Here is a 27,069-nt window from a genome sequence, read left to right on the forward strand (position 1 = left end):
CATTCCCGTGAGTTTTGTTGTTGTCCCACTCCTGTAAGCCAGGGGTGTCCAACTTTTTGGCTTCCCTTGGCCGCATAGGCCCCCCAAAAATTTTCTGGGGCTGCACAAACGCACAAATGCTGCAGCAAGACAGAGGAGGGAGCTGGCAAGACAGTAAACACCCAGAGGCAGCAGAGAAAAACACTGCATCGCCCTTGACTGGGGCCCTACAAAATACTTCATGGGGCCGCAGGTTGGACACCCCTGCTGTAAGCTCTGCCTTAACTGCACAAGTCTCAAACACTTATGATTTTAAAGGGCTTGAGGCTTGTGAAGATGAGGACGGAGCTTAGGCATTGGTGGAATGAGGCATTATGACATCACAATCTGAGCTCTAGAATGTTACTACTTAGGATTTTAAAGTGTTTGAGGCTTGTGCAGATGAAGACGGAGCTTAGGCATTGGTGGAATGAGGCATTATGACATCACAATCTGAGCTCTAGAATGTTGCTACTTAGGATTTTAAAGTGTTTGAGGCTTGTGCAGATGAGGACGGAGCTTAGGCATTGGTGGAATGAGGCATTATGACATCACAATCTGAGCTGTAGAATGTTGCTACTTAGGATTTTAAAGGGTTTGAGGCTTGTGCAGATGAGGACGGAGCTTAGGCATTGGTGGAATGAGGCATTATGACATCACAATCTGAGCTGTAGAATGTTGCTACTTAGGATTTTAAAGGGTTTGAGGCTTGTGCAGATGAGGACAGAGCTTGCAGGAATGGGACAGGGACAGGAAAAGAACTCACAGGGACGGGGAAAAATTTGTCCCCGTTTCATTCTCCACTCCGAACGTTACCAGTTTCCAAACCACAGTCAAAAATCCAACAGTACCATTCTCAGTTCATTCTCAGGTGATTAGTCAATGGCATGCTAGGTTTTACTGACAAAATATACCTTTAATGTAAACCACTTGCATCCCATGTACTGACTAAACGTATCTTTATTGTAAACTGTTTCTATCCCATGTACTGTCAAATGCATCTTTATTGTAAACCACTTCGAACTTCATGGTATAGCGGTATATAAGAAATAAATTATTACACTGATTTATGCATACACAGGATACACAGCCATCCTCATGTAATGCCAAAAGGCAGAATATTAATCATTTTATTTTCTTGCTATTGGGAGCACACAGAAGTTGGCAATGGAGAGTCCAGCTTTGAACAGCATGGATAGGGATTGAAGGCGACCGCATTTCCAGCCAGTCCCCTGGAGATTTTAAAACAGTATCTACCCAGAAGAAAAGTTCATGGTGTTAAAGAAGACAGCAATGAGTGAACCTGGGGAAAGGAATAACATCTTTGATATTGTCAACACCTAAGATGCACTGTAGATAGCGTTCAAATCCCATTCCAAAACCTCCATGAGGGACTGTGCCAAACTGACGAAGATCCAAGTACCTGTTTTTGTAAAACATAAGCCATAAATTAGTGCAACGCCAGGCACAGGATAACAAGCACTCTCGCTGCAATTTGACATGTCAACTTAACCAGCTAGAACATTTTCATGTTCTTTGGGACATCTTTCATTATAGATCCAATCCAAAAAAAACACCCGTGAATAATAAAGTACATACAAATACGTTATGGGAGAAAAAGACCTCAGAGACCTTTATGGCAACAATGCTGCTTTTAAATGGCAAATGTAGCAGGTCGTGTCTCAATCACTGGTCTTAAAAAACTCCTAGACTCTTAATTTTTGAGTTTTAATGTTTTTTATGTGTTAATAAATTCACTTAAAGCATAGATGACAGCACTTATCTTTTGAAGAGTGATCAGCGGCATGCTGTAACATCAGCACCAATATCTAATAGCCCTTAAGACCAGTGATTTGAGACATGACCTGCCACATTTGCCATTTAAAAGCAGCATTGTTGCTGTAAAGGTCTCTGAGGTTTTCTCCTCTTATAATGCATTTGTATGTGATCTGTTTGATAGTGACAACTTTAATTTGAAAGAAAACTCTGCAATGAGAGGGCATAGGATTAAGTTAAGAGGTGATAGGCTCCGGAGTAATCTGAGGAAATACTTTTTTACAGAAAGGGTGGTAGATGTGTGGAACAGTCTACCAGAAGAGGTGGTGGAGAGAGACTGTGTCTGAATTCAAAAGGGCCTGAGATAGGCATGTGGGATCTCTCCGAGAGAGAAAGAGATAATGGTTACTGCAGATGGGCAGACTGGAGAGGCCATTGGCCTTTATCTGCTGTCAGGTTTCTATAACCATAAAGCTCTATGACATCACAATGCAGGTGTTAAGAGTCTTAGCCAATAGGAAGAGGAGATGCAAATGTCAAGAGCCTTAGCCAATAGGGAGAGGAGGAGATGGTGGATGCTGCAGATGGATAGACTGGATGGGCCATTTGGCCTTTATCTGCTGTCATGTTTCTATAACCATAAAGCTCTATGACATCACAATGCAGGTGTTAAGAGTCTTAGCCAATAGGAAGAGGAGATGCAAATGTCAAGAGCCTTAGCCAATAGGGAGAGGAGGAGATGGTGGATGCTGCAGATGGATAGACTGGATGGGCCATTTGGCCTTTATCTGCTGTCATGTTTCTATAACCATAAAGCTCTATGACATCACAATGCAGGTGTTAAGAGTCTTAGCCAGAGGAGATGCAAATGTTAAGAGCCTTAGCCAATAGGGAGAGGAGGAGATAGTGGATGCTGCAGATGGGCAGACTGGATGGGCCATTTGGCCTTTATCTGCCATCATGTTTCTATGAAGTTACGGCATTTAATTGTGTTTAGCTACATTTTTCATTATCTCAAGACTGCCCGCCATCCATGAAGAGGAAAATTCTATATATAAGGTTCAAAATTAAGTGCCAAGTGTGGCATGGGAGTACGGAAGGAGTGGGGTGGGAGCAGAGAGGAGGGCATGGGGGCACTACCCCCTTGGGTACCTCCTACCTTTGTTACACCACTGCTCTCAACATCCCCCTCCTGTGGTGTTCAGCATTTCTCTCCTTCCCTGCCCCCATACTCTCCAGCATCTTTCGCCTTCCTTTCACATCCCCTCCCCCCAAGCAAGATGTTAATTTTCTTACCGCTGAGGCGGTAACACTACAATCAGCACAACAGAAAAGACATCACGGCTGGCATGGGGGCCTTAGCATTCACGCGTGTGCAATGCTGCTGGCTCCCATCCTTTATAGAAGCTTGCTTTGTGCCGATTTCTATGCCTTATTTAGGATGCCAGACCTACTCCCGCTGAAACCTGTTGCAAATGCTGGTGCCCGAGTTAGGCGCAATGTAGCAACTTTTCGGAATGCTCCCAACATGCTCATGTCCCCTATGTGCTATGCCTTGTAGAACAGGGTACAGCCAGAGATAAATGTGCAAATTTCAATGGGCACCATTTAAGTTTGATAATTATTTGATAGCATCCAATTACTGATGTTAATTGGCTTGTGAGCCAATTAATTTGCACATGCATCTCTGGAGCATGCCCAAATTTTGGAGTGCAAATCTAGGCACATATATATAGACTGCTACAACCAACAACATTTCCCATATGGTTGTAAACAAGGCACATATCCAATGTCTATTGCACATCCTAGCAGAGATGGTGTTTACCACCATCCCACTACAGTCTGGCCCTAAGACTTACCAGACTGTTTAATAAAATAAATATGAAATCAAACAATGCTCCTGGGGGCGTCTTTCGTAAAGTAGCATATTGCATCCAAGTTCTGTCTGCTGAGTGGACATTGCTACAAGAGCCCTAGGATCTATAAAATGCCAGAGTTTTCTGAATGTCTGCCAATAAAAACCAGATCAAATTTCATTTAGAAATCAAGCCTCTGCTCTGCATTCATAGTCTGCCAGGACATCACATGGGGCATAGCACTGGGTTAGGCAGTCACATAGGGGGGGCAGCAGCTGCTAGGAAGCACCAAAGAGGAACAGTCAAAGAAATGAGAGAGGTACATTTTCTAACTACCCATTTATCCAGATTACTCTGACAGGGGTGGTACTGGGGTGACCGCGGCTTTTGGTGGGGCTCAAGGGCCCTGAAATGTAACTGGGGGGGGGGGGAAGGGGGTTAGAGCAGAAGGTTGAAGGTTTGCCAAGAGCACTTAATAGCTACAGCTCAATGCTCTCTCCTCAAATGACATTCTTGCGATATCTTTAGTAAACAGAAACCGGTTTTCATTTCTTATTTGTGTCATAAAAATCAGAATGAGGAAGCAACCCTAGGATTCCCGATACCATGGAACCACAGTGTGCTATGACAATTCTGCTGCAGTCTGGTGCTTGCACTTTCCAGCTGAGTGATTAAAAGATATGCAGATGAGGAACCTCGTAGGCCCAAGTTCTAAGCTCGACCTTCTGCTTTGTGGGCAAGGCCTTCGAAAGCCAGGTGGGTTATCTAGCACAGCACTAAAGTATGTTTTCAGTAGTATAAAAATAGCAAGAAGGGCTCCAACATCAGGGTCAGTGGAGAGTTCCCCCCCTTCCCTCCCCCCCCCCACACTTTTCTATGCCACTGGTTGAGAGGTATAATAGGGAAGGAGAGAGATGCTGGATGCCAAGGAGAGGGGCTACGGAATGATAGCAAAGAGAATAGACAACGGGGACAGAGCTCATGACCCAAACAAAAAGGTGTTCTCTTGCCACTGTTTTTAGCACATCACATGGTAAAAAGAATCAATGCCAGCAACTTTTCACCATATTGACTGAATCTGTTATCTACAGGGACAAAATAGGAACAAATCTTTTGCTAAATTGGGGTTGTACTGTTTACGATTTTCTCCATGGATCTCTGAGCTCTGCTGGGCTTCAAAACAAATAAGCCACATTACTAATGGGATGAACCAAACGATAGCACATTCACACCCCTTATGTTCTTACCATTGATAGGTATCTAGGAGTCCTAACCTGTTAAAAAGAATTAAAAATTACATTATTTCAATGGATTTAGACAACCGATTTCAACATATATAAGCAATGGTATTTTACAAAGGGATGGCAAACTCTGCCACTTGCCTGCCTGATTTATAGATTACCAAATATACAAATTTTCCATCAACTAGCCAAAGAGAGTAATTCTAGAGGAGAGAGCTCATTGCAAGCCCTGGTTATGAGATCCATTTTAAGCCTATCCTATAAATGTATAAACAATGAAGTACAATCACTTACTCCAGTCCTAGAGTTGATGTAAATTAGAGAATAGTTCCACACAAGCTGAATATCAAAAAGACATAGAACCACTAGACAAATATTCATATACTAAAGCTCATTAGCAGAGACTTCAGTCTAGCAGGTATCTAGAATATACGGAGAAAAGACCTCAGTGGTCCAAGAGGCAAACTCGGGGAACTTCTATGGAAACACATCCTTTGGTCTGAAAAACTCCGTTCAATAAATTATTTTCAACAATACTTATTTGCAAAAACTTTTAGGTAAAAAACCTGCACTTATCTTTAATAATATCTTTTTGTCCTCTGGTATGGGCAAGATCACTGCAGTGCAGTGAAGCAAATCACTCGGTGCTGTTGCATTTAGTTTCAAGTTTATTAATTTTTAATATACCGACCATCAACTGGTATCTAGCCGGTTTACAATAAAATGTTAAAAATAGAGATAAAAGGTTATATTTATAAAAGAAGCGTTAATAAACGTGTACATTAAAGACATGAAACAGGACAAACTTGAGAGTGAGGATAAGGGGGAAAGGGAGGGTTAAAGTTACATAATTAGAAGAGGAAAAAAGAAAACCCCCCCAAAAACATAGCACTGAAGATAGCCAGAAAATGTTAGACTAAATGCAACAGCACCGAGTGATTTGCTTCACTGCACTGCAGTGATCTTGCCCATACCAGAGGACAAAAAGATATTATTAAAGATAAGTGCAGGTTTTTTACCTAAAAGTTTTTGCAAATAAGTATTGTTGAAAATAATTTATTGAACGGAGTTTTTCAGACCAAAGGATGTGTTTCCATAGAAGTTCCCCGAGTTTGCCTCTTGGACCACTGAGGTCTTTTCTCCGTATATTCTAGATACCTGCTAGACTGAAGTCTCTGCTAATGAGCTTTAGTATATGAATATTTGTGTAGTGGTTCTATGTAAACTAGAGAATGACATGGTGACAAACTTCATCGCCGTTTCCATCCCTGCGGATAAATGCAGGAAACCATCTCCATGCCATTTTTTAAGGAGAGAGGGAAGAATCAGAGTATGAATGGGCACAGCCATTGACCCTCAGGCCATGCGTTAAAGAATGCTGGTGTAGAAGGACTGAGGTTGAGGTAGACACTAATGAATGATATGAGATTGTTTCCCGCGGTTAACTGCAGGGGACAGAATGGTGATGAAGTTTCTCAGTGTCATTCTCTAATGTAAATCTCACCCTAGGAGGTGACAGATCTTGTACTTTTTTTAAGGGTGGTAAATGGTGGAATAGTCTCCCAGTAGAGGTGGTGGAGACAAAGACTGTCTGAATTCAAGAAAGTATGGGACAAGCACATGAGATCTCTTAGGGAGAGGAGGAGATAGTGGATGCTGTAGACGGGCAGACTGGATGGGCCATTTGGCCTTTATCTGTCTTCATGTTTCTATGTTCCTATAACTATAAAGCTCTATGACCTCACAATGCAGGTGTAAAGAGCCTTCGCCTATAGGAAGAGGAGATGCAAATGTTAAGAGCCTTAGCCAATAGGGAGAGGAGGAGATAGTGGATGCTGCAGAGGGGCAGACTGGATGGGCCATTTGGCCTTTATCTGTCTTCATGTTTCTATGTTCCTATAACCATAAAGCTCTATGACATCACAATGCAGGTGTAAAGAGCCTTAGCCTATAGGAAGAGGAGATGCAAATGTTAAGAGCCTTAGCCAAAAGGGAGAGGAGGAGATAGTGGATGCTGTGGATGGGCCATTTGGCCTTTATCTGCCATCATATTTCTATGGTGCTATGTGGAAGGAAAGGTATTCTGAGACCATTGTGTTAGTATTTTATAATTTATGCCATTCCTGTGTACCCTGCCTACTGGCAAAAGTATGTGCTGTCAAATTATAGTGTGTACCTTTCCTCTGGTTCAGTGGTCTCAAACTCGCGGCCTGCCAGGTACTATTTTGAGGCCCTCGATATGTTTATCATAATCACAAAAGTAAAATAAAAGTTTCTTGATCATATGTCTTTTTAGCTATAAATGACAATATTATTATTAAGACTTAGCCAAAAGGAAAGAGTTTTACCTCATGCAAAATTGTCATTTCTTTAATAAGACATTAACTATTTTTTCTGAAGCCCTCCAAGTACCTACAAATCCACAATGTGGCCCTGCAAAGGGTTTGCGTTTGAGACCACTGCTCTAGTCGGTCATCTACAAGAGGCCATTTACGTGTGTAAATGACTAGAATACCATCACATACTGTTCACATAATCTATCATAATGAGGTAGCGCCTTATAAAATTACTCTTTTTGGAAGGGATTCTATAAGAGGACAACTAGAAAGTAAAAATGCAAAGGTGCAAACTGAACTGGATAATAATATTCAATATTTTATAGCAGAAGCATCAGGATCCTGAATGCTAAAGACATCACTACGTCAACAATATTCTTGAGACATGCTTGCATGTGTAGGGCCAGCACTATTGAAAGGGGCTTTCTATTTGGTGTCACGGTGAGAAAGTAGGGTGGGTAATTTTAGAACAGGGAAATGATCATATGTTGGCTTTTATACAGTAAATTCCAAACACATGCCCACAAAAATGAATCTTCAAAAATAGTTGCATGGTTATCAACAGATATACAAGGGTGGTTTGAAAAGTTTGGTAAACATTTCCATGAGATGGTGCCACAGCCCATTAAGGCATCGACGCCGTCAATGAGCATTTTGCAGAATTTGACAAAACCTATTTTTCCGGCGGAATGGAAAAACTGGAAACTTGCTGGACTAAGGGTCATATTCTATAAACAGCGCTGGAAGTTAGGCGGCAGCAGGCACCCTACCGCTACCTAACAATTGTTTTAATTTGTCATAGTAATTGCCCACATCATTTAAAACTCGTGAAAAAAGAAGGCACTGGGAGGCATCTACAGTATAGGCACTGGAATCACGTCTACAGCAGGACGCCTAATGGCGCCTTACGTCTAAATGGGCGTGGTTAGGAGGTGGAGCGGGACAAATGCCGTTAGATGCGATTCACTTAAGAACTTAGGCATCTGCAAAGTAGGCGATTCCGGGAGGTTATAGGCTCACTTAGAATTCTAGAATTTTCAATCTCCACCTGCTGGTAGAAATGCATAAAGCATCGGTGTGGGCTGGCCTGGAGGGATGATAAGGAATCAAACAAGAAAGGGGATGGGACTTGATGCACCGCCTTCCTGTGGTTCACATATACAGGTACTTATTTTTTACCTGGGATGATGAAGGGTTAAGTGACTTGCTCAGAGTTACAAGGAGCTGCAGTGGGATTCGAACCCAGTTCCATAGGGTCTCAGGCTGCTGCACTAACCACTAGGCTACACACTGCATTTCAAATTATTAACCCCCTCTCCCCCCCGCCCCCCCCCCCAAAAAATAATAAAGCAATCAGAAGACTTTCATACAGACACTCAACTAAGTACAGTAGTACCTCGGTTTACGAGTGCACCAGTTTGCGAGTGTTTTGCAAGACGAGCAAAACATTCGCAAAATCGGCGCCTCGGAAACCAAGCGTGCCTCGATTTGCGAGCAGCACCCCCCCGCCGCTTTTTACTGTCATCTGGGCACCGGCACTGGCATGTCCTGTACATTGGTGCTGGTGCCCGAAGATCGGCCTCCTCTTTTTGCTGGGTCTTGAGCATCTGCGCATGCTCAAGGCCTGCGAGTTCACGTTCTCTCTGATATCTCCGAGAATCTCGGAGAGAACGTGAACTCGCAGGCCTTGAGCATGCGCAGATGCTCAAGGCCCAGCAAGAAGAGGAGGCCGATCTTCGGGCACCGGCACCAACGCACAGGACATGCCGGTGCCGGTGCCCAGATGACAGTAAGAAGCGGCGGGGGAGTGGGGGGGGTGCCAAATCGCGGTGGGGGGTGCTGAATCACGGTGGGGGGTGTCGGATTGCAGGGGGGGAATGGGGGTGGGAACGTATCAAAGCGAATTTCCATTATTTCCTATGGGGAAACTCGCTTTGATAAACGAGCATTTTGGATTACGAGCATGCTCCTGGAACGGATTATGCTCGGAATCCAAGGTACCACTGTAGTTTTGATTGATCTGCTGCTAGAATGATTTGATCCAAATACATTTTTACCTGTCTAGGCGTGACTGCAGTACGTGTAATCGCTCCTCTCTCAGGCTGCCTCCGTACAATTCTCCTACACCTGGCACCAGCAGATCAACGGCTTCAACCTTATGTGAATGCATGTACCATACACACATAGACAGACAGTGAAAGAGAAAAATTGTGATCACAAACTTCAAACACAAGTATAGCTAGCATGACCAGCTGCCAACAGGTGAGTCACAGTATAAGTCAGTGCTCAGTACTAAGCCTGGGCTCAAATACTCCAGCTAAACTGCCAGGTGATTAAATAGATTACTCATAAGATGCCTTGTTTCAGATGTATTTTTATTTCACATTATTATATGCTTACAATTATAATACATTGCGGGTTATATCAATATTGCTATTAGTTTTTGATGTTTTTGTGATATATGGTTTTCTGACTTTCTTTGATATATCATCCCTGACCTTACCAAAGGAAACGTATTAATTCAAAAAAGGCAGAACTTATATAAAAAAATGTTCACCAGCTACAAAAAAAAAAAAGGAGGAAAAGATTTCAGCTGTGCTGCAAGTCTGGGTTGTATTATCCAACTCACCATATAGACTTTAGTACGCAATCATAAATCAGAAAAACCATCCCCACAACCATATATAGAAACACCTTCTGTGCCCAGATTAGAAAGGGATTTTGTTACATAAAACATTACTTCAACTTCAGTGATTTAGCGGTACTGTGAAGATGGATTTTAGCTCCTGATGAGTCCTTAAGTGAAACGGGCGAGCTCTATTGCTGGTTAAGCTGACACCAAATCGATCAAGTTATGCCAGCTGTTACTTCTAAACTAATTTAAAGGCACTGAAGAAATGTTTTATGTAATAAGATAATTTTCTAATTTGTGATCAGAAGGTGTTTTCCAAAAATATCAAAGAAGAGACAAGTTAATATAATCATTAACTTTTAATGGGTATAACTAATGGGCAGACTGGATGGACCGTTCAGGTCTTTATCTGCTGTCATTTACTACGTGAGTTTGACAAACATAAGCAGTGCCTCTGCTGGGTCAGACCAGAGGTCCATCACGCCCAGCAGTCCGCCCACGCAGCGGCCCATCAGGTCCAGGACCTGCATAGTAATCCTTTATCTGTACCCTTCAATCCCCTTTTCCTTCAGGAAATCATCCAATCCCTTCTTGAAACCCAGTAGCGTACTTTGTCGTATCACGCCCTCTGGAAGCGCAAAGGAACACTCTGTTCTATCCCAATTCACCCTATAGACTGGTCAATAGTCAACAATAGTGAGGGAATAGATGCAAATGTAAGATATACTAACAAATCATCAGCATATATCTAACAAACGCTATCCTTCTATATTTGTTGACTGTCTAAGGATCAATGCTAAAGGTTTCATAAACAAATTAAATAAAAGGGGTGAAAATGGCAGCCCTGCTGTGACCCTCTAGATTAGTGTATCGCAAACTGCCTTCTGAGATTTCTGGTGTGTCGCAACACACTGGCGAGGAGGAGAGTCAACATCCATGCCGGCTGCCTGCCTACAGGATGTGCCTCTCGCGGAGAGAGAGACATCCTGTAGGAAGTCAGCCAGCGCAGACGACTCTCCACCTGACCAGCGTCTCTCCTCTTCTCCCCGCACCTCCCAGATCCCTGTAACAGCGGGGTCACGGCCAGACGAGTCTCTGCGCATGTGTTGATGTTGACATCACGCATGCACGTGACATCATCACGTCAACTTCCGGGTGCCTTCTGGCCAGGGCACTGGTGTCAGTAAAAAAAATCACAACAGTTGTAGAATCACAATCTCCCAGTGTTGTAAATCTGAAGCACTTGGGAGAAATAATCTAAATCCAGAATTCCCGACAAGGCCCTGTTTCGCAAAGTTGCTGCATCAGGGGAATTTCGTTCAAACAAGAGCTACGGCTTCACAAATTATCTTCAAGATAATTATCTGCTTCACAAATTATCTTCAAGATAATTTGTGAAGCAGTAGCTCTTGTTTGAATGAAACTCCCCTGATTCAGCAACTTTGCAAAACAGGGCCTTGTCGGGATTTAGATTATTTCTCCCGAGTGCTTCAGATTTACAACACTGGGAGATTGTGATTCTACAACTGCTGTGATTTTTTACCGACACCAGTGGAAAGAAAGTCTTTAAAAGATAAGTGCTGGTTTCCTATGCTTTGAATTTATCTATGTTTTGAAGATGGATTAGTTTGAAATAGTAAAACGGAGTTTTTGTAGATCAAGGATGTTTTTTCTTACGACGGCTTTTGTGCAATCATAGAGTTCCTCCAAGTGCTTATCAACCTTGGAAGAAACTGAGGTCTTTTCTCCGTATGCTACAGGATACCATATCTAATTTGTCCCTGGTGCTGAGTTAAATAAACGAATATCATTTTGGTGTTGCAATCTAATTGAGTGGATATTCAGCTTGTATTTATTTATTTTTGTCTATGTGTTCTGTAACCATAAAGCTCTATGACCTCACAATGCAGGTGTAAAGCGCCATAGCCTAAAGTTGGGGTGGGGAACTCCGGTCCTCGAGGGCCGTAATCCAGTCAGGTTTCAGGATTTCCCCAATGAATATGCATTGAAAGCAGTGCATGCAAATAGATCTCATGAATATTCATTGGGGAAATCCTGAAAACCCGACTGGATTACGGCCCTCGAGGACCGGAGTTCCCTACCCCTGGCCTATAGGAAGAAGAGATGCAAATGTTAAGAATCTTAGCCAATAGGGAGAGGAGGAGATAGTGGATGCTGCAGATGGGCAGACCGGATGGGCCATTTGGCCTTTATCTGCCATCATGTTTCTATGGTTCTATGTGGAAGGAAACGTATTCTGAGACCACTATGAATTTCCCTCAACTTATTCTATAATTGACTAGCTGATGACCCGGCGTTGCCCGTGTATTTAATTGTAGCAATAACACTGTAAATGGATTCAAATAAAGATACTTTATAGTGGTGAATGAAATTATTTTTTTACAGCTTAATAAAAAGTACAATATTCAAATTATAATGTGAAATATTTGACAAAATGAATACAATACAACTAATGCAAAACGTGATTATAAACAACAATTTTAGTTTCACCTCCTGGAGCAAGAACATATAAATTCTTGGGTGAACCCACCCTTGAGCAAGCAACATAGAGTTGTGGGCCGCGAGACCCCCCAGAACATATCACCCCAGGTAGTGAGGGGTCTGCATACCAAGTTTCATTCAAATCGGTCAAGCCGTTTTTGAATTACTGTGAGAATGGCAGCTTTTTACATTTTTTCCATTGACATGAATGGGTGAAATCTGAATTTCTGTTTGTAGCTCCACCCACGTGTGCAGGTGGGCCGCGAGACCCCCAGAACATATCAAGCCGTTTTTGAATTACTGTGAGAATGGCAGCTTTTTACATTTTTTCCATTGACATGAATGGGTGAAATCTGAATTTCTGTTTGTAGCTCCGCCCACGTGTGCAGGTGGGCCACGAGACCCCCAGAACATATCATCCCAGGTAGTGAGGGATCTGCATACCAAGTTTTGTTCAAATCGGTCAAGCCTTTTTTGCGTGATCGCGGCACATACACACACACACACATACATACATACATCCGATTTTATATATATAGATATGCATAATGAGAAAAGGCCCAGTTTTAAGCAATTGTTTTGTTAACCATGTTCACACTTGGCAGCTGTAACAAGGCCATATCTTGTGACCTCAAAGAGAAGAGAGAGAGAGAAAGAAAGAGCTAATGGTTACTATGGATGGGCAGACTAGATGGGCCATTTGGCCTTTTTCTGCCATTATGTTTCTATGTTTTATACTGGAATATAGGAATGCAAACATCTTTTGAGATAGTTATCCCATGAGCTGCTCTGAAAATTAAGCCATTTATCCATCCTGAATTTAGCTTGTCTGCTGACAGGTAACCAATGTGGGTTTTTCAAACGAGGGGAACAGCATACTGGACTATCTGCAAAGCTCCACTGTATAGTCTTATTTGACAATTCCATATATAAGGCTAGGGCAGGGGTAGGCAATTCTGGTCCTCGAGAGCCAGGTCGGGTTTTCAGGATATCCACAATAAATATGCATGAGATTTGCATCTCAAGGAGGCAGTGCATGCAAATCCATCTCATACATATTCATTGTGGATATCCTGAAAACCTGACCTGGCTCCGGCTCTCGAGGACCGGAATTGCCTACCCCTGGGCTAGGGTTACTAAAGAATTTACTACCAGAAGGGCCATATCTTACTCCAGACTATCTCTACTTCATGAAGCAGGTCAAAGCCTGGCTCTTCACCCAAGCATTTAATACAGAGGGTGATTGACTATATACTCATTCTGCATCAGAACTAGCTTGCCACACACACTAACTAAATCAGTCTTTTATACCTTGGTTAACTGTATGAACAACTTGCCTTGAGTTTAGCCTCCCGTCTGTTTATCCTAACGCACGCTGTACCACCCATCTTGTCCCCTTGGCTACAGGATAAGCTGTATGACAGAAAACATTTGCGTTATATCTATGTTATCTGAATGTTCAGATTTGTGCTCATTAGCTGCCTCATAAGGCTTATGCCTCCCTTTTAGTATGTATTATATCTCTGCTATTTGAATTTCAGTGCCGTTAAGTATATTTCTGAAACTGTTTCATGGCAGTCCTATTACGTATCAATTTACTGATTTTCACTTTACCTCATTCATTATATTTATGTTTATATTTGGTCTTTTTACTACTGCTATGCTGTTAACAAAACTGCAAGCTTTTAAGTTCAATTGCACTTGCTGTACACCACCTTGGGTGAATCTCTACATAAAGGCGGTTTAATAAATCCCAATAAATAAATAAGTGGCCTTATGTCATTAATTTGCCCTATTAGGAAACAGGTCCGCCTATACAATATGGGGGCTACGGTAAATCATGCCTCAATGTATGCTAGTGCATGTTAACAAAGTAATGCCTTTTAGTAAGTCTACCCATCCCCCCCCCCCCGCACCCCTCTCCTAGTAGATTGATGCAGTAATCGGGTCACGATGTGACAAAGGTATGGGCAGGACTATGCAATACCCACTTGGTACAATACAATACAGTGTCTTATATACCACAATTTCTGCTGGAATCTATGTGGTTTGCAGTAAGATTTAGATCAAGTTTTTGACTTACATTCTTGGAAGGAGAGTTGGTTTGAGAAGGAAGGGGTGAAGAATAAGAAGGTGGCTATAAAAAGAAGAGGTATGTCTTTAGTTTCTTCTGGAATTCAAGGTAGGTGGTGGGTTGTCTTAGGTGTGTTGGCAATTTGTTCCAAATGAGAGTTCCCTAGTATTCAAAGGTCGCCTCAAATATCTTCTTCTGCCGTACTTGTAGATGATACAAACTATTTCAGCCGATTTCCCCTGTCCCCACGGGAACTCAATTTCCCCGTCAATATCCCTGCCTCATTCCTGTAAGCTCTGCCTTAACCACACAAGCCCTGAATACTTATAAGTGTTTGAGGCTTGTGCAGATGAGGACGGAGCTTGCAGGAATGGGGCAGGGACAGAAAAAGAACTTGTCAGTACGGGACGGGACAATGAGTTCTCGCGGGGACAGGGGAAAATGTGTCCCCGTGTCATTCTCTATGTGTAAGTTAGGCTTCGAGAGAATGCCAGAATTCTGAACCTCCCTCTTGAATATACTTCCAAAAAAGGTGAAAACTGTTATTCATCTCTTTTAGTGATTGCATCTTTGAAGTAGATTGATGCCTATGTTGTCACTTGAGGATTTCAACACAGTGTTGCGAAGCCTTGTTTTGCCAAGGCTCAACTATTGTAATTTCCTATACTCAGGGCTTTCATAAGCTAGAATCAAGGCCCTTTAAACTGTGTAAAACTCTGCACCTAGACTTTTTGCAGAAGTTTCCCAATTTCAGGTCATTACATTGGCTATTTATTTATTTATAGCATCAAATTTGAATTTTACTTTTGAATCATAAGCCTTCCAGAGTGATGCTCCTTCTTATTTGATTTATGTTTAGAAACATCTCTCTTTTTTTTGTAAATCTTACACCAAGTGAACAATATTTATACATAAAATTCATAGAAATCACTTGACATTCTTATCAATTATTGTCTAAAAGCATATAAGAGTATTCCCACCCCATCCAACCCATTCATCAAGAATAAACACATTAAACATACCTCCCCCCATATCTCTCTCTATTTCCGCAAAATTATAAAAATGAACAATATAATAAGAACCCTTCCCCTCTCTAATAATTTAAGGTGTATATTTCAATAAAAGTAAGAAAAATGGTATTCGATCATCACAAAAAGATGTCAATGGATCCCAGATTTTAATAAAAGTCTTATAAATTCCATTTTGTATAGCTAGTGACCTTTCCATTTTAAACATATGACACAATGAATTCCATCAAAAATTGAAATTAAGTCTACTGCAATCCTTCCAATTGGTAGTGATTTGTTGAATGGCAACTCCAGTCATCTATAATAATAAAATGCTAGCCGCGCATGCACACTCTCGCCGCGTGTTCCCTGAGATCTGATCTGTCGCGCTAGGCGAGAGTGCGCGTGCGCAGAGTACCTCACCAGCCGACGATCGTCTCCACAAGCCGGGACTGGGGCACAAAGAGCGCCTCCTGCCCCCCCCCCCAGGACGAACTGTAAAACGGAGCCAAGAGGAGTCCAGCAACTTTCCAAACTGGCTCTTGCGATGACCCCGCCTCCCGGGACCTGAGTCCTTTGCCGCCCCACCCTTCCCTTCCCGCGGACCCGACTACGAACCTGGCGATTCCAGCATGTGCAGCTTGTCTTCACACGCTGCTTCGGGCCCTTCTACTGCCCTGATTTGCTCTGCCGCGTCTCTGATGAGGTCATCAGGGATGTGCCAGAGTAAATCAGGCCAGTAGAAGGACCCGAAGCAGCGTGTGAAGACTGCTGCACACGCTGGAATCGCCAGGTTCGTAGTCGGGACCGCGGGAAGGGAAAGGGGGGGGGGGTAGAGGAAACGCTAATGGTGCTGTACAGGGAAGTGGTGTGGGGGGAGGGAAATGGAGAGGGAGGGAATGCTGCTTTGGACAGACAGACAGGCAGAGGGAGGAAGGGAGACAGAAAGAAAAGAAGAAAGACACAGGGGCAGGGAGATACACAGAAAGACAGACAGACAAAGGGGGCCAGGGACAGAGACAGACAGAAAGAAAGACAGCGGGAGGAAGAGAGAGACAGAAATAAAGACAGACAGACAGACATATATTCTAGCACCCGTTAATGTAACGGGCTAAAATACTAGTGATTAATAAAAGTTTATTAGAAACATCTCAAAGCTACTTTCTCTTGTTATTTATGCAGCTTGGGTAAGCATAAAAAGCTGGTAATCGTGTTTCTTATTTATATACATTCTCCCAAAATTCCTGTCTCAGAGGATATTTAAGCATAACTGCTTTGACTTGTGAACCTAAAATAGCTCTTCCAATTGTCAGCCCGTGCTTGCATTTCCTGCGACTAGAAGGTAATAATCTCCTGAGAGTTTAACACGGGGCTGCTGACTGAAAGTTCTGGCAATCCCTGGTGGCCTCATTCACATAATCAATCTTTAGTTTGGGGTTTCGTTCTTGGTTTCAGTCAAACAGGCGATAAGTTTCAGCTGCAGTTTCAGTGTCAGCCGGAAGTGTTTAGCTTTGGTTTCCATCAGCCTCTATTTGGAGGACAGTGTGGTAATTCTGGAGACCACACCATCAAAAACAAAGATGTAAACTGGGCGCAATTGGTCCAGAAGGTGACTACTAAGATAGCCAGTGGTCTTTAGCAATAGCATGTACTGTATTAGCCTGGAGAGAAAGAGGGAAAAGGGAACTATAACAGAAACCTTTAACCCTTTCAGGACCATAAGGATCGTAGGCCAATTTTTGTGGTTTTGATGACATTTTTATGGTAAAAAGAGCTTGCAGATGCCAAAAAATTGATTTTTTTTGTGAAATATTATTTTTATTTAAAAAAATCACACTTCTGGCTTATGGACAGTGTGGCAAGTGAATCTTCTCGTCAATCTAGCAACGACGCTAATGAACGAATGTCGGAACCAGTTTGTTTACATAAAGGCAGTATCATATGGAATCCGTACATATCAAATTTAGAACTGTAGACTATCCCAATCAAAATTTATAGGATTTTAAAGTTATGGGACAAATATGTCCCTTGGTCCTGAAAGGGTTAAATACTTCCGAGATATAAATTCATAGGAGGCAGGCCTCTTTCAATGGCAAGGAAGCTCTAGTAATCTAAGTAAATATTTCTTTACAGAAAGGCTGGTGAATGTATGAAATGGCCTTCCAAAGGAGAGTTATATTATTCAGATTCAAGAAAGCACTGAACAAGCACAAAGGAAGGGACTGTAGAGATAAGTAGGATGTGTGGATGAGCACACTGGAAGGCATCATATGGTCTGTTTCTGCTGTCTTGATATATGTTTCACAACTAATGTCATCAATGTATAATGTACAGGAAATACTTCACTTTAATATTTGATTTAGTCATTTATGCCAAGAAAAAACCAAAACCAACCAAAACCCCCCACATACCTAAATGCTATTCTCTGAAACTATATTTCCTTTATATTTCACATTTGGGAAATTAGGCGCAGTTTACAGAGTAGCACTTACGCCGGGAACCATACAGAACTTTAGGTGTGGCCATCTGTACCAACCGAAATGTGCTGCAAATCCTCACACCTAAAATTAGACATGGATGCCACTTATTCCGTAATTATGTGCGTAAATGCGAGGAACGCCCCTGATGCATCCATGAGCCTCCCATTTCTGTGGCCCCCTTTCTGGTGCTAATTGCTCATCAAAAATCCAATCAGCACTAATTGATTTGCTTTTCAATAAAGTTGCACACACCCAAATTTGCACACACAATTCAAAGTGCCATGTATAGCATTCAGGAGATTATGTATTTACTTACAGTACGCTGAGGTCCATCTTCATTTTCCCGTGCATAGAAGGGTTTGAGATCATAAGGATAATTTATAATAAACACAGGAATGTCAGCACAGTGTTTCACCAGGTATTTTTCATGTTCTTTTTTCAGATCACAGCCCCACTGTAAAATTTAACAGGAGAGATACAGAAACTGATTCTCTGTTCCATAATGCTATGGTATAGGTTGCTGGTAGGATGTTCACAGAAAACAATAAAGCTATAGGGGTGAGTGTGTAGGGACAGTGGGTAGAGGAGAGTTACCTATGGCTTCACTGACGCGGCTGACCTTGTTATTCTTTTTTTTTTTTAAGAAAATACCATTTTATTGGACTACTCCATTTTTCTTTTTTCCCAATTCTTTATTCATTTTCATATCTTACAACAAGTATACAATAAATAATCAAATATTCATACAATTCACTTGTACATCTTATTCAATAATAAAATCTAGATTATCCCCCCTCCCTCCCCACCCATTCCAAAATATATTATACACTTATTTAATCTTATATATTATGCCCTCCCAATCCCATATCATATTATTCTCTCTATTAAAAGGTGTCTAATCATTCGAATATATAATCAATGGCCCCCAAATTTTTTTAAACTTAGTATAATTTCCTTTTTGCAAAGCAAGAACTCGTTCCATTTTATATATATAACATATAGAATTCCACCAAAATGTGTAATTAAGTCTTGTATGATCTTTCCAGTTCCTAGTTATATGCTGAATGGCAAGTCCTGTCATAATCATTAGAAGTTTATTATTATTTGCTGAAATTTGGCTCTTTGATCTCATCGATGTTCCAAATAAGATTGTATCATAGGACAGGACATCTGGATTTTCTAATAAAGAATTAATTTGAGACCAAATTGACTTCCAAAAGGCATTAATACAAGGACAATAAAAAATTAAATGGTCCAAAGTCTCTGCTTCTAGATTACAGTGCCAACATTTATTAGATCTAGAGCTATCAAACTTCTGTAAACGAACTGGGGTCAAAAAAGCTCTATGCAACAAAAAGAACCATGTCTGTCTCATAGATGCCGACACACTACATCTAATTCTCCAAGACCAAATTCGTGGCCATTGAGATGCAGAAATTTGGTGCTTAATCTCAATGCTCCAAATGTCTCTTAGAACAGTTTTTTGTTTTTTATTTAAATAACCATATATCAATTTATACCACTGAGCGGCTTGGTGACCCAAGAAATCCGCCTGAAAACATAGGAATTCCAAACTATACTGATTATTAAGATCTTTCCATTCAGGGAACCCCTCCTGAATAGCCTGCTTCAGTTGCAACCTCTACTCCATTTTTCAATTAGCTTTCAGAGGCCAAATCTTTCTTCAAGACAGTAGAGTATACTGCTGTAATGGTATCCTTTTTTATTTTTATTAATCTTTATTCATTTTTAGAGCTCACAATAAGTGTAACATATAATACAATCATTTATACTTTAACATCACTTAACATATCATCAAATTCTAACTCACATTAAATGTCCCCCCTCCCTTATACCCAACAGTTCATAAGCAAAAGAAATCATAAAATATTCCCACCCCCCCCACCACGCCCTGGACGTGTATGAACAAAAGGGAAAAAATTAATATTTATTCTATGCAGTAATTTCAATCTTTACAGTATCTTATGACCTTGTTATTCTTGAGGTCTTCTCCTTTAAGGACTCCCGAAACATTAACCATGTCGGGCCCAACTGTAAATCACTGTTTGTTTTGTACAGTTTTGCATTATTATTTTTTTTGATTTTGTATATTTTGTTTTTTAATAAACATTTTTATATATTTTTGATTCTCCCGAGTCATCCTCATTCTTGAATGGGCACTTCCACTTTTTTTTTCTTGCTTGGCCTGATTTGCTGAACCATTATATCCATAGAAAGAGAGAGAGAGGGCCACATGAATCAGGTCCTTGGGGCTAGATCAGGGGTGGGCAACTCCAGTCCTCGAGGGCCGGAATCCAGTTGGGTTTTCAGGATTTCCCTAATGAATATGCATTGAAAGCAGTGCATGCAAATAGATCTCATGAAAACCCGACTGGATTCCAGCCCTCGAGGACCGTAGTTGCCCACCCCTGGACTAGATTCTGTGATTGATACCTAAAAAAGATAGGCATGTCAATTATACTTAGGTGTCCATTAAAGAATTGCACTTAGCAGCACCCAACTTAAAACAGGAGCCTGTAATACAGGCCAGGGTTCTGTAGGCACTTAAGTTCTTTAGAGAATCGCCTAAGTCTTTCTCCACACCCTAAGCACGCCTACTTTGGTGTTAGGTGCTGCTAGGCGCCATTCAATACGCGCCTATGTTCAGTAGAATTATGCCTAAGAAGATAGGCCCCTATCTCCCACTTAAATTTTATTTTTTTCAATTATAAGTATCTCTTATATTCAAATCAGGACTTTGACTAGGCCACTTATTGATCCCAATCCCTTTATCTTACCCACCTTGTTTATCTATTAAGATTCTACATTGTATTGTGCTAACTTGCTGAGTTATTATATCTATGTTTTAAAATGCTTATCATGTTCTATTTATATTCTGCTGATATTCATCTGATTTCTGTTATATGAAAGTTCTACTGTGCTTATTTCTGACACTGTGTCATATTATTGCTATTACAAGGATGTCATTAAACCTCATTGTTTTAACTGTGTTTTACCGGTATTTTGTCATATTACTGTTCTTGGCTGTTAAAACAATGCAAGTTGGTTTTATCCAGCTATATGCCATCTTGGATGAATCTCTAAAAAGATGGTTAATAAAATCAATAAGAGCAGACACAAGCCAAGGAGTGTTCCACAAACTAAAATCGAGATACGGAAGCACAAAGTGGAACACAAGTCTCTGGATGCCCAGGAAATCTTAGCAACCTCAGGATTTATTTAGGCTTGTACCGTATACAACATGTCTTTAAGTTCATCTGAGGTATTAGGTAGCACACAATTTGTGTCCATTAATCTAGGACTCCTGAGGAAGGCTGAGTATTCGTCGAAACACAGAGCGCATAGGGTCCGAGTCTCACTTTTATGAGCATGTACCATCAGTGACACATTTGGTACCTAAATAAAGTCTGAGGTTGCTTTTATTTGGTTTTTAATCTGACTATCTGAATAAACAAGATTTCCTGGACATCCAGAGACTTGTGTTCCACTTTGTGCTTCCGTAATAAAATCAACAATCTTAATTTCCCTCTCTTGATGGAGAAAGCAATAGCCCTTTTTTAATAACTGCACTCATTTTGTTTTTTGCATCTTTTGAATAGGTTCAAACCATTTCTACAAGAGACATAATGTTTTTTCACCACTTGAGGCTTTAATGAGTCACTATGGGGGTCAATAGTCAGCCCCTGTCAGTCGGTACTTTTTAAGCTGTTTGCAGCTGCAGACTGAACTGAGCCTGGATATTCAAAGCAACGAACAAAGTAGGGTTGGACCAAATAATTTCCTTGCTTTGTAACAGAACTACTGATACCTCCTTGAGACTGACTGCTCCCAGGTGATCTTTGGTGGATGTTTTATATTGGAAGCTTTTTACTGGACACCGTCACAATTGCATCGTATGTATTTATAATGCACCACACAGAATCTTCTTGACCCCTGAGGCAGGCGGCATTCCTGCCGAAACACAGCCCTGTGCTGGATCTTTTTAAAGTTTGTGCTTTATTAATAAAGTATGTTGATGCTTTATCAAAGAGTTTTTCAGCCCTGCATGCTGGCAATTTTGGTCCACCCGTTCCTTTATTCATTGCATTGTAGGGCCCCTTTTTGGTTTGTATTGTGCTACCTGGAAATTCAGGGCCAAATGATGTCCAAGCACCAGCACTTGGTATCCAGTGGTCACCTGGAAACTAACTGCGTACTGGCTGATATTCAGACTGGTGCGCAGTTAACTTGGTGGATAAAGTTCTAACTAACCGGTATGGCCAACTGGTTAAGTGCTGGCTCTGTCCCTGGACCACCCCAGCACTGACCTGAGAGTACCCGGGTGGCCACAGGCAATATTAAGTGCGCTGAATATTGACGGACTGACCCAAAAACCGCTCTTGAGACAGACATGGGAGAAGCCATTGAATGCTGCTACTATGAGTTTTTGCTAGGTACTTGTGACTTGGATTGGCTTCCATGAAGACGGGATACTGGGCTAGATGGGCCATTGGTCTAACCCAGTGAGGCTATTCTTATGTTCTTACACATATTTAAACAATTCACTTCCCGCACAAAACCCTCCATGAGAAGAGCAGCCTTTTTTTTTTTAAAGTTCTTTATTCATTTTTAAAATCTTACAACAAGTGAATTACACATAATAGAACAATTTTCATAAATCACTTGTATTTACATTCAAATATTCCTATATAATATAATAAAAAAAACCCTTTTTTCCAATACTCTTATTCCATATGATATATATTCCCACCCTACCCCCTTCCCGCATATATATTACCCATGTGCTAAGATATCTGATCATTAGAGTAATTATTCAATGGCCCCCATATTTTCTTAAAATTATGAATATTCCCTTTTTGCAGCGCTATCATCTTTTCCATCTTATATATATGACAAACTGAATTCCACCAAAATGTATAATTTAATTTTGTATAATCTTTCCAATTTTGAGTAATTTGTTGCATGGCGACCCCTGTCAATATTAATAATAACTTGTTATTATTTGCAGAAATCGGACTCTGAGTTCTCTAGAGAATAGCAGCCTTAAAAAAACATACTCTGAAAAGAAAGCCTTTCACAGAAAAGGTTAAGCACAGCATTAACACAGGTATTTTTTTTTTTTTGAAAGTACATGCACATAAAGTTAATCCAGGACTGATACGAACCTCTGGTTTAAACGAGAATGCCTCTGGTGCTTTCTTCAAAACCTCAATGGCCTCTGAGTAAGACATTCTGAAAAATGTATTTTTTTTTTATTGATTGATTTAAACATTTCTATCCCACACTTCTAGGCGGGTTACAATAATTACATACACAAAAATATATATCTTTTTTACTAGGCCAACAACACTAATAAAACATTAAAAAACACAGCATATTTTTAAAACTGTAATAATGATGAATTCTCAAATCAAACTAACAAATGTTTTGGCAAATAAACTGCTTTCAACTGTTTTCTAAATTGTGCAGCAGAGCTAATTTTTCTGATTTCAACTGGAAGTGCTTTGAGAATTAATTATGTACATATTTTTTTTATAGAATTCTTTATTGATTTTCCATACTTCAAAAGTGCAATACATGAATATATAACACATAAAACATCAATTTAAGCACACCCACTTACAATTATATATATATAACCACTCATTTTCTCCCCCCCTTCAATGATTATACAATAAAGCATAGCGACATTTAATTATGTATATGTTTAATGGAACCCGCCTAGGTGTTAGGCAGATAAGAAATTTTAAAAATAAATAATTAAATAACTAAAACAAACTACAGTGGTACCTCGGTTTACGAGTGCACCGGTTTGCACGTGCCCCCCCCCTCCGTGAACCGGCACCCTCCCCCCGCCGCCATAAGGCACCCCCCCGCCGCCATTGGGCACCCCCCCCCTGCAGCGACCTGAGGTCCCCCCAACCCACCCAAACCCTCTTCTTACTTTAGTGTAGCCTCCGCACCGGCACCAGCATGTCCTGTGCGTTGGTGCTGGTGCCCGAAGATCTGCCTCCTGTGCTGGGCCTTGAGCATGTGTGCATGCTCAAGGCCCAGCACAGGAGGCAGATCTTCGGGCATCGGCACCAATGCACAGGACATGCCGGTGCGGAGGCTACACTAAAGTAAATAGAGGGTTCGGGTGGGTTGGGGGGACCTCAGGTTGTGGCGGGGGGGTGCCCGATGGCGGCGGGGGGTGCCGGATCGCGGGGGGGGAGGGTGCCGGTTCGCGGGGGGGAGCATATCAAAGCAAGTTTCCATTATTTCCTATGGGGAAACTCGCTTTGATAAACGTGCATTTTGGATTACGAGCATGCTCCTGGAACGGATTATGCTCGTAAGCCAAGGTACCACTGTACCTCAAAACCTACTATACCTACCTGTTTACCACCCCAATAACCCTTATGGCTGCAGGTGTTACCTATATGGCAGTACAGTAGGATTTTGGTGGGCTCACCCTTTCAACCATAAATGTAGAGTGGGATATGGGACTGGGTCTCTCTATACACCACCCACCAGGTTACTCCACACACTTGCTTGCGGTATTTTATTCAGATATGTGTGTGTGTGTGGAGGGGTGGAAGTAGGTCAGTGACCACTGGGGGAGTGTGTATGTGGGGAGGTCATGACTTAATCCCTCCAGTGGTCATTTGGTTAACTCTGGGGCACTTAGATACTTCTAAAACAGGTCTAGCTCCGGATGTCTAAATGGCATCTTGGATGTCATGGGAAATGTTCGATTATTATCACAGCAAGATGTCCAAGTGCTAAGCACACCCTAAGACCCCCCCATAACACACATCTCCAACATGCCCCCTTCAACTTTTGGATGCTCAGCGGGGAAAAAAAGTCTAGCAAGACGTCTAGAAAGCAAGTTTTGAAAATTGGAACTTGGATGTTTTGGTGAGAAAAACGCCCAAGTGCTGATTTATGCCGTTTTGTGAACATCTTTGTGTTTTGGAAAATGAGCCCCATAATCTCTGGCATTTAGTCACAAGCAATTATGTCAGATTTAAATTATAGACACATTTTAGCTGTTACGTTACTATTCTATAAAGGAACATAGGCTCCTACTTTTTATTAGAGAAACGGTGCCTATATATAGGCATACAATTATCAAATTACCCCCCCTTTTCCTACAAAAAGGCTTTGAAAATTGTTTCAATAGCTTTTACGTCTCATCCTCTCCTTTTAGGCTGGTAGTTTCATCTCTTGTGTATTGCCATGATGTGTATTGTCACTCTTTCTTTGGTTATGACCACGTTCATGAGGCCAGAGAAAGCACGTGGCCATCCCCTTTTGGCTCCAGCATCCTTCTGAGAGCCCACCCAGAATATGACCCGAAACATGGGTTTTGAGGCTCCGTTTGGAGCTCAGATGAAGAGTTTTGGCAGTTATGCTGTAGAGGATGAGTTTTCATTGTATATATTCCTAGTTTGTATTTGAAGCTCTAGCAAAAGACTTTTCAACATAGACTGAGGAAAGGCTAAGATGCAGAACTAGCTTTGAGGGACTAGGACGGGTTATAAAGCAGATAAGCAAGACTGAAATAAATAAATAAATGGAGGCACAGAGTGAGTGGCAGGGATGGAAAATGAATAAAAACCACCACAAAGCACTTTGAAATAACTCACAGAAATACAAAAATCCAACAATGAATCCAGTATGTCTCTTATTAATCTGATGAAACATTGTCTTAAGCCACATAACAAAAACTATTTGCTTTTAGCAGCGGCTCGGTCCACTTTTATTTAAAAAATGCCTTTTATTCATCGTTCATGCTTCTTTTTGATGTGAACACAGTACGTGTGTGTGGGAGGAACGGGCACCCAATCAAGCAGCAGTCATGAAGAGCCTAAAAACTCAAAGGACATGCAGACAGCTGAAACAACCACCCTCCCCCCCCAAAAAAAAATATGCTGGTAAAGTCAATAAATTAGCACGTTTCATCCAGTCATCGTGATTTCAAAGCTAATTGTTCACATCGCTGTGTACAATGAAAACAGGGGAGGGGGGTTGTAACATAATGCATCAAGTTTACGGAGAAACAAAGAATATCCTTTTGTGTTTGAAAGCTTGAAGTGTTTCTAAAAGGAATCAAAACAGTTACTAAAAGAAAATTTTTTGTAGTGTGTCGGCTAGCATGCTGCCAGTGATTAAACTGTCAGGATAAAATACTTGATAATGTCAAAGAGCTTCTGAATTTCCACATGCTCTCACTCTTAACATCTACTGGTCAAACAAAGAATGATGCAGAAACCTTGAAGGGGCCTTCACTCTGTTACAGAAGGTGGACTATAAATGGCAGGAGTGGGGGTGGCAACAAAAAGGAAAATTGTGTGGCCACTAGAGAATGACACGGTGGCAGTTACCCGCGGGTAACCCGCCGAAATGGTGGGGGAAAAAGTGCTCACTGCGGGCATGGGGACAAGGCCATCCACCGCCCCGTAAGGCGGTGAATAGCCTTGTCCCCGCAGTTAAGGGAGGGAAGGCGCGCGGTCACCGATCGCACGCAGCCCCCTCCCTACCTCTGGCTAAATCTATCTCCCTCCCCCTTACCTTCGCGGCGTTTTAGAAAAGAAACTGAAGCCGGCGAAGCCTGCCTGTGCCGCCCCGCAGTCGTGTGTGTGTGGGCGGAAGGTTCTCCTCTGACGCAACTTCCGGTTACAGAACCTTGGCATTGGTGTTTTGAACATTATTACGAGTATAACATGAACATGTTAAAAAGCATTGCACAGGGGACATATCCAGGGAACTTGGGCTAACAGTGAAATAACACATCTCAACAGTAGCCCACATTAAGAACTTCCCACCCTAATTAAAGAAAAAATGTCTCTAGAAATCAAAATCACTGTTGCATGTAATAAAAGTGAACCAAGTATAGAGCAATCAAGCCATTGTGACATCACTGATGAGGTTGGCTCTTAGGCATTGGTGAAATGAGGCATTATTATGACATCACAATATCAGCTCTAGTTACCAAAGACTGAAACTCTTCACACGCGGGGTGGGGGGCAAGTTAGCACAGGCTACTGTTAAGATAGGTTATTTTACCATTAACTCGTGCTATTATAGCACAGATCCCATTTTATGCAATGAGACCTAGGTTACTAATAACTGGGGTTAGCA

General features: G+C 41.5%; 1 protein-coding gene across 3 annotated transcripts in view; it reads right to left on the reverse strand.

The window, feature by feature from the left end:
* Window positions 1-1,004: 1,004 nt before the first annotated feature.
* NARS2 (asparaginyl-tRNA synthetase 2, mitochondrial) overlaps window positions 1,005-27,069 on the reverse strand; it is a 107,937-nt gene continuing 81,872 nt past the window's right edge. For 2 of the 3 annotated variants that reach the window (XM_033949023.1, XM_033949022.1), the window contains 5 exons: window positions 23,109-23,175; window positions 18,239-18,376; window positions 9,285-9,382; window positions 4,898-4,924; window positions 1,005-1,441 (listed from right to left, as the gene is read on the reverse strand). In XM_033949023.1, the coding sequence (XP_033804914.1) occupies window positions 1,297-1,441; window positions 4,898-4,924; window positions 9,285-9,382; window positions 18,239-18,376; window positions 23,109-23,175 (475 nt within the window). In that variant the 3' untranslated portion in view covers window positions 1,005-1,296. Of the gene's footprint in view, window positions 1,442-4,897; window positions 4,925-9,284; window positions 9,383-12,804; window positions 13,775-18,238; window positions 18,377-23,108; window positions 23,176-27,069 lie in introns of those variants that run through there. The other variant, XM_033949025.1, reaches the window with a different exon arrangement.

The sequence above is a fragment of the Geotrypetes seraphini genome, chromosome 6 (assembly GCF_902459505.1).
Source record: "Geotrypetes seraphini chromosome 6, aGeoSer1.1, whole genome shotgun sequence".
Lineage (NCBI taxonomy): Eukaryota > Metazoa > Chordata > Amphibia > Gymnophiona > Dermophiidae > Geotrypetes > Geotrypetes seraphini.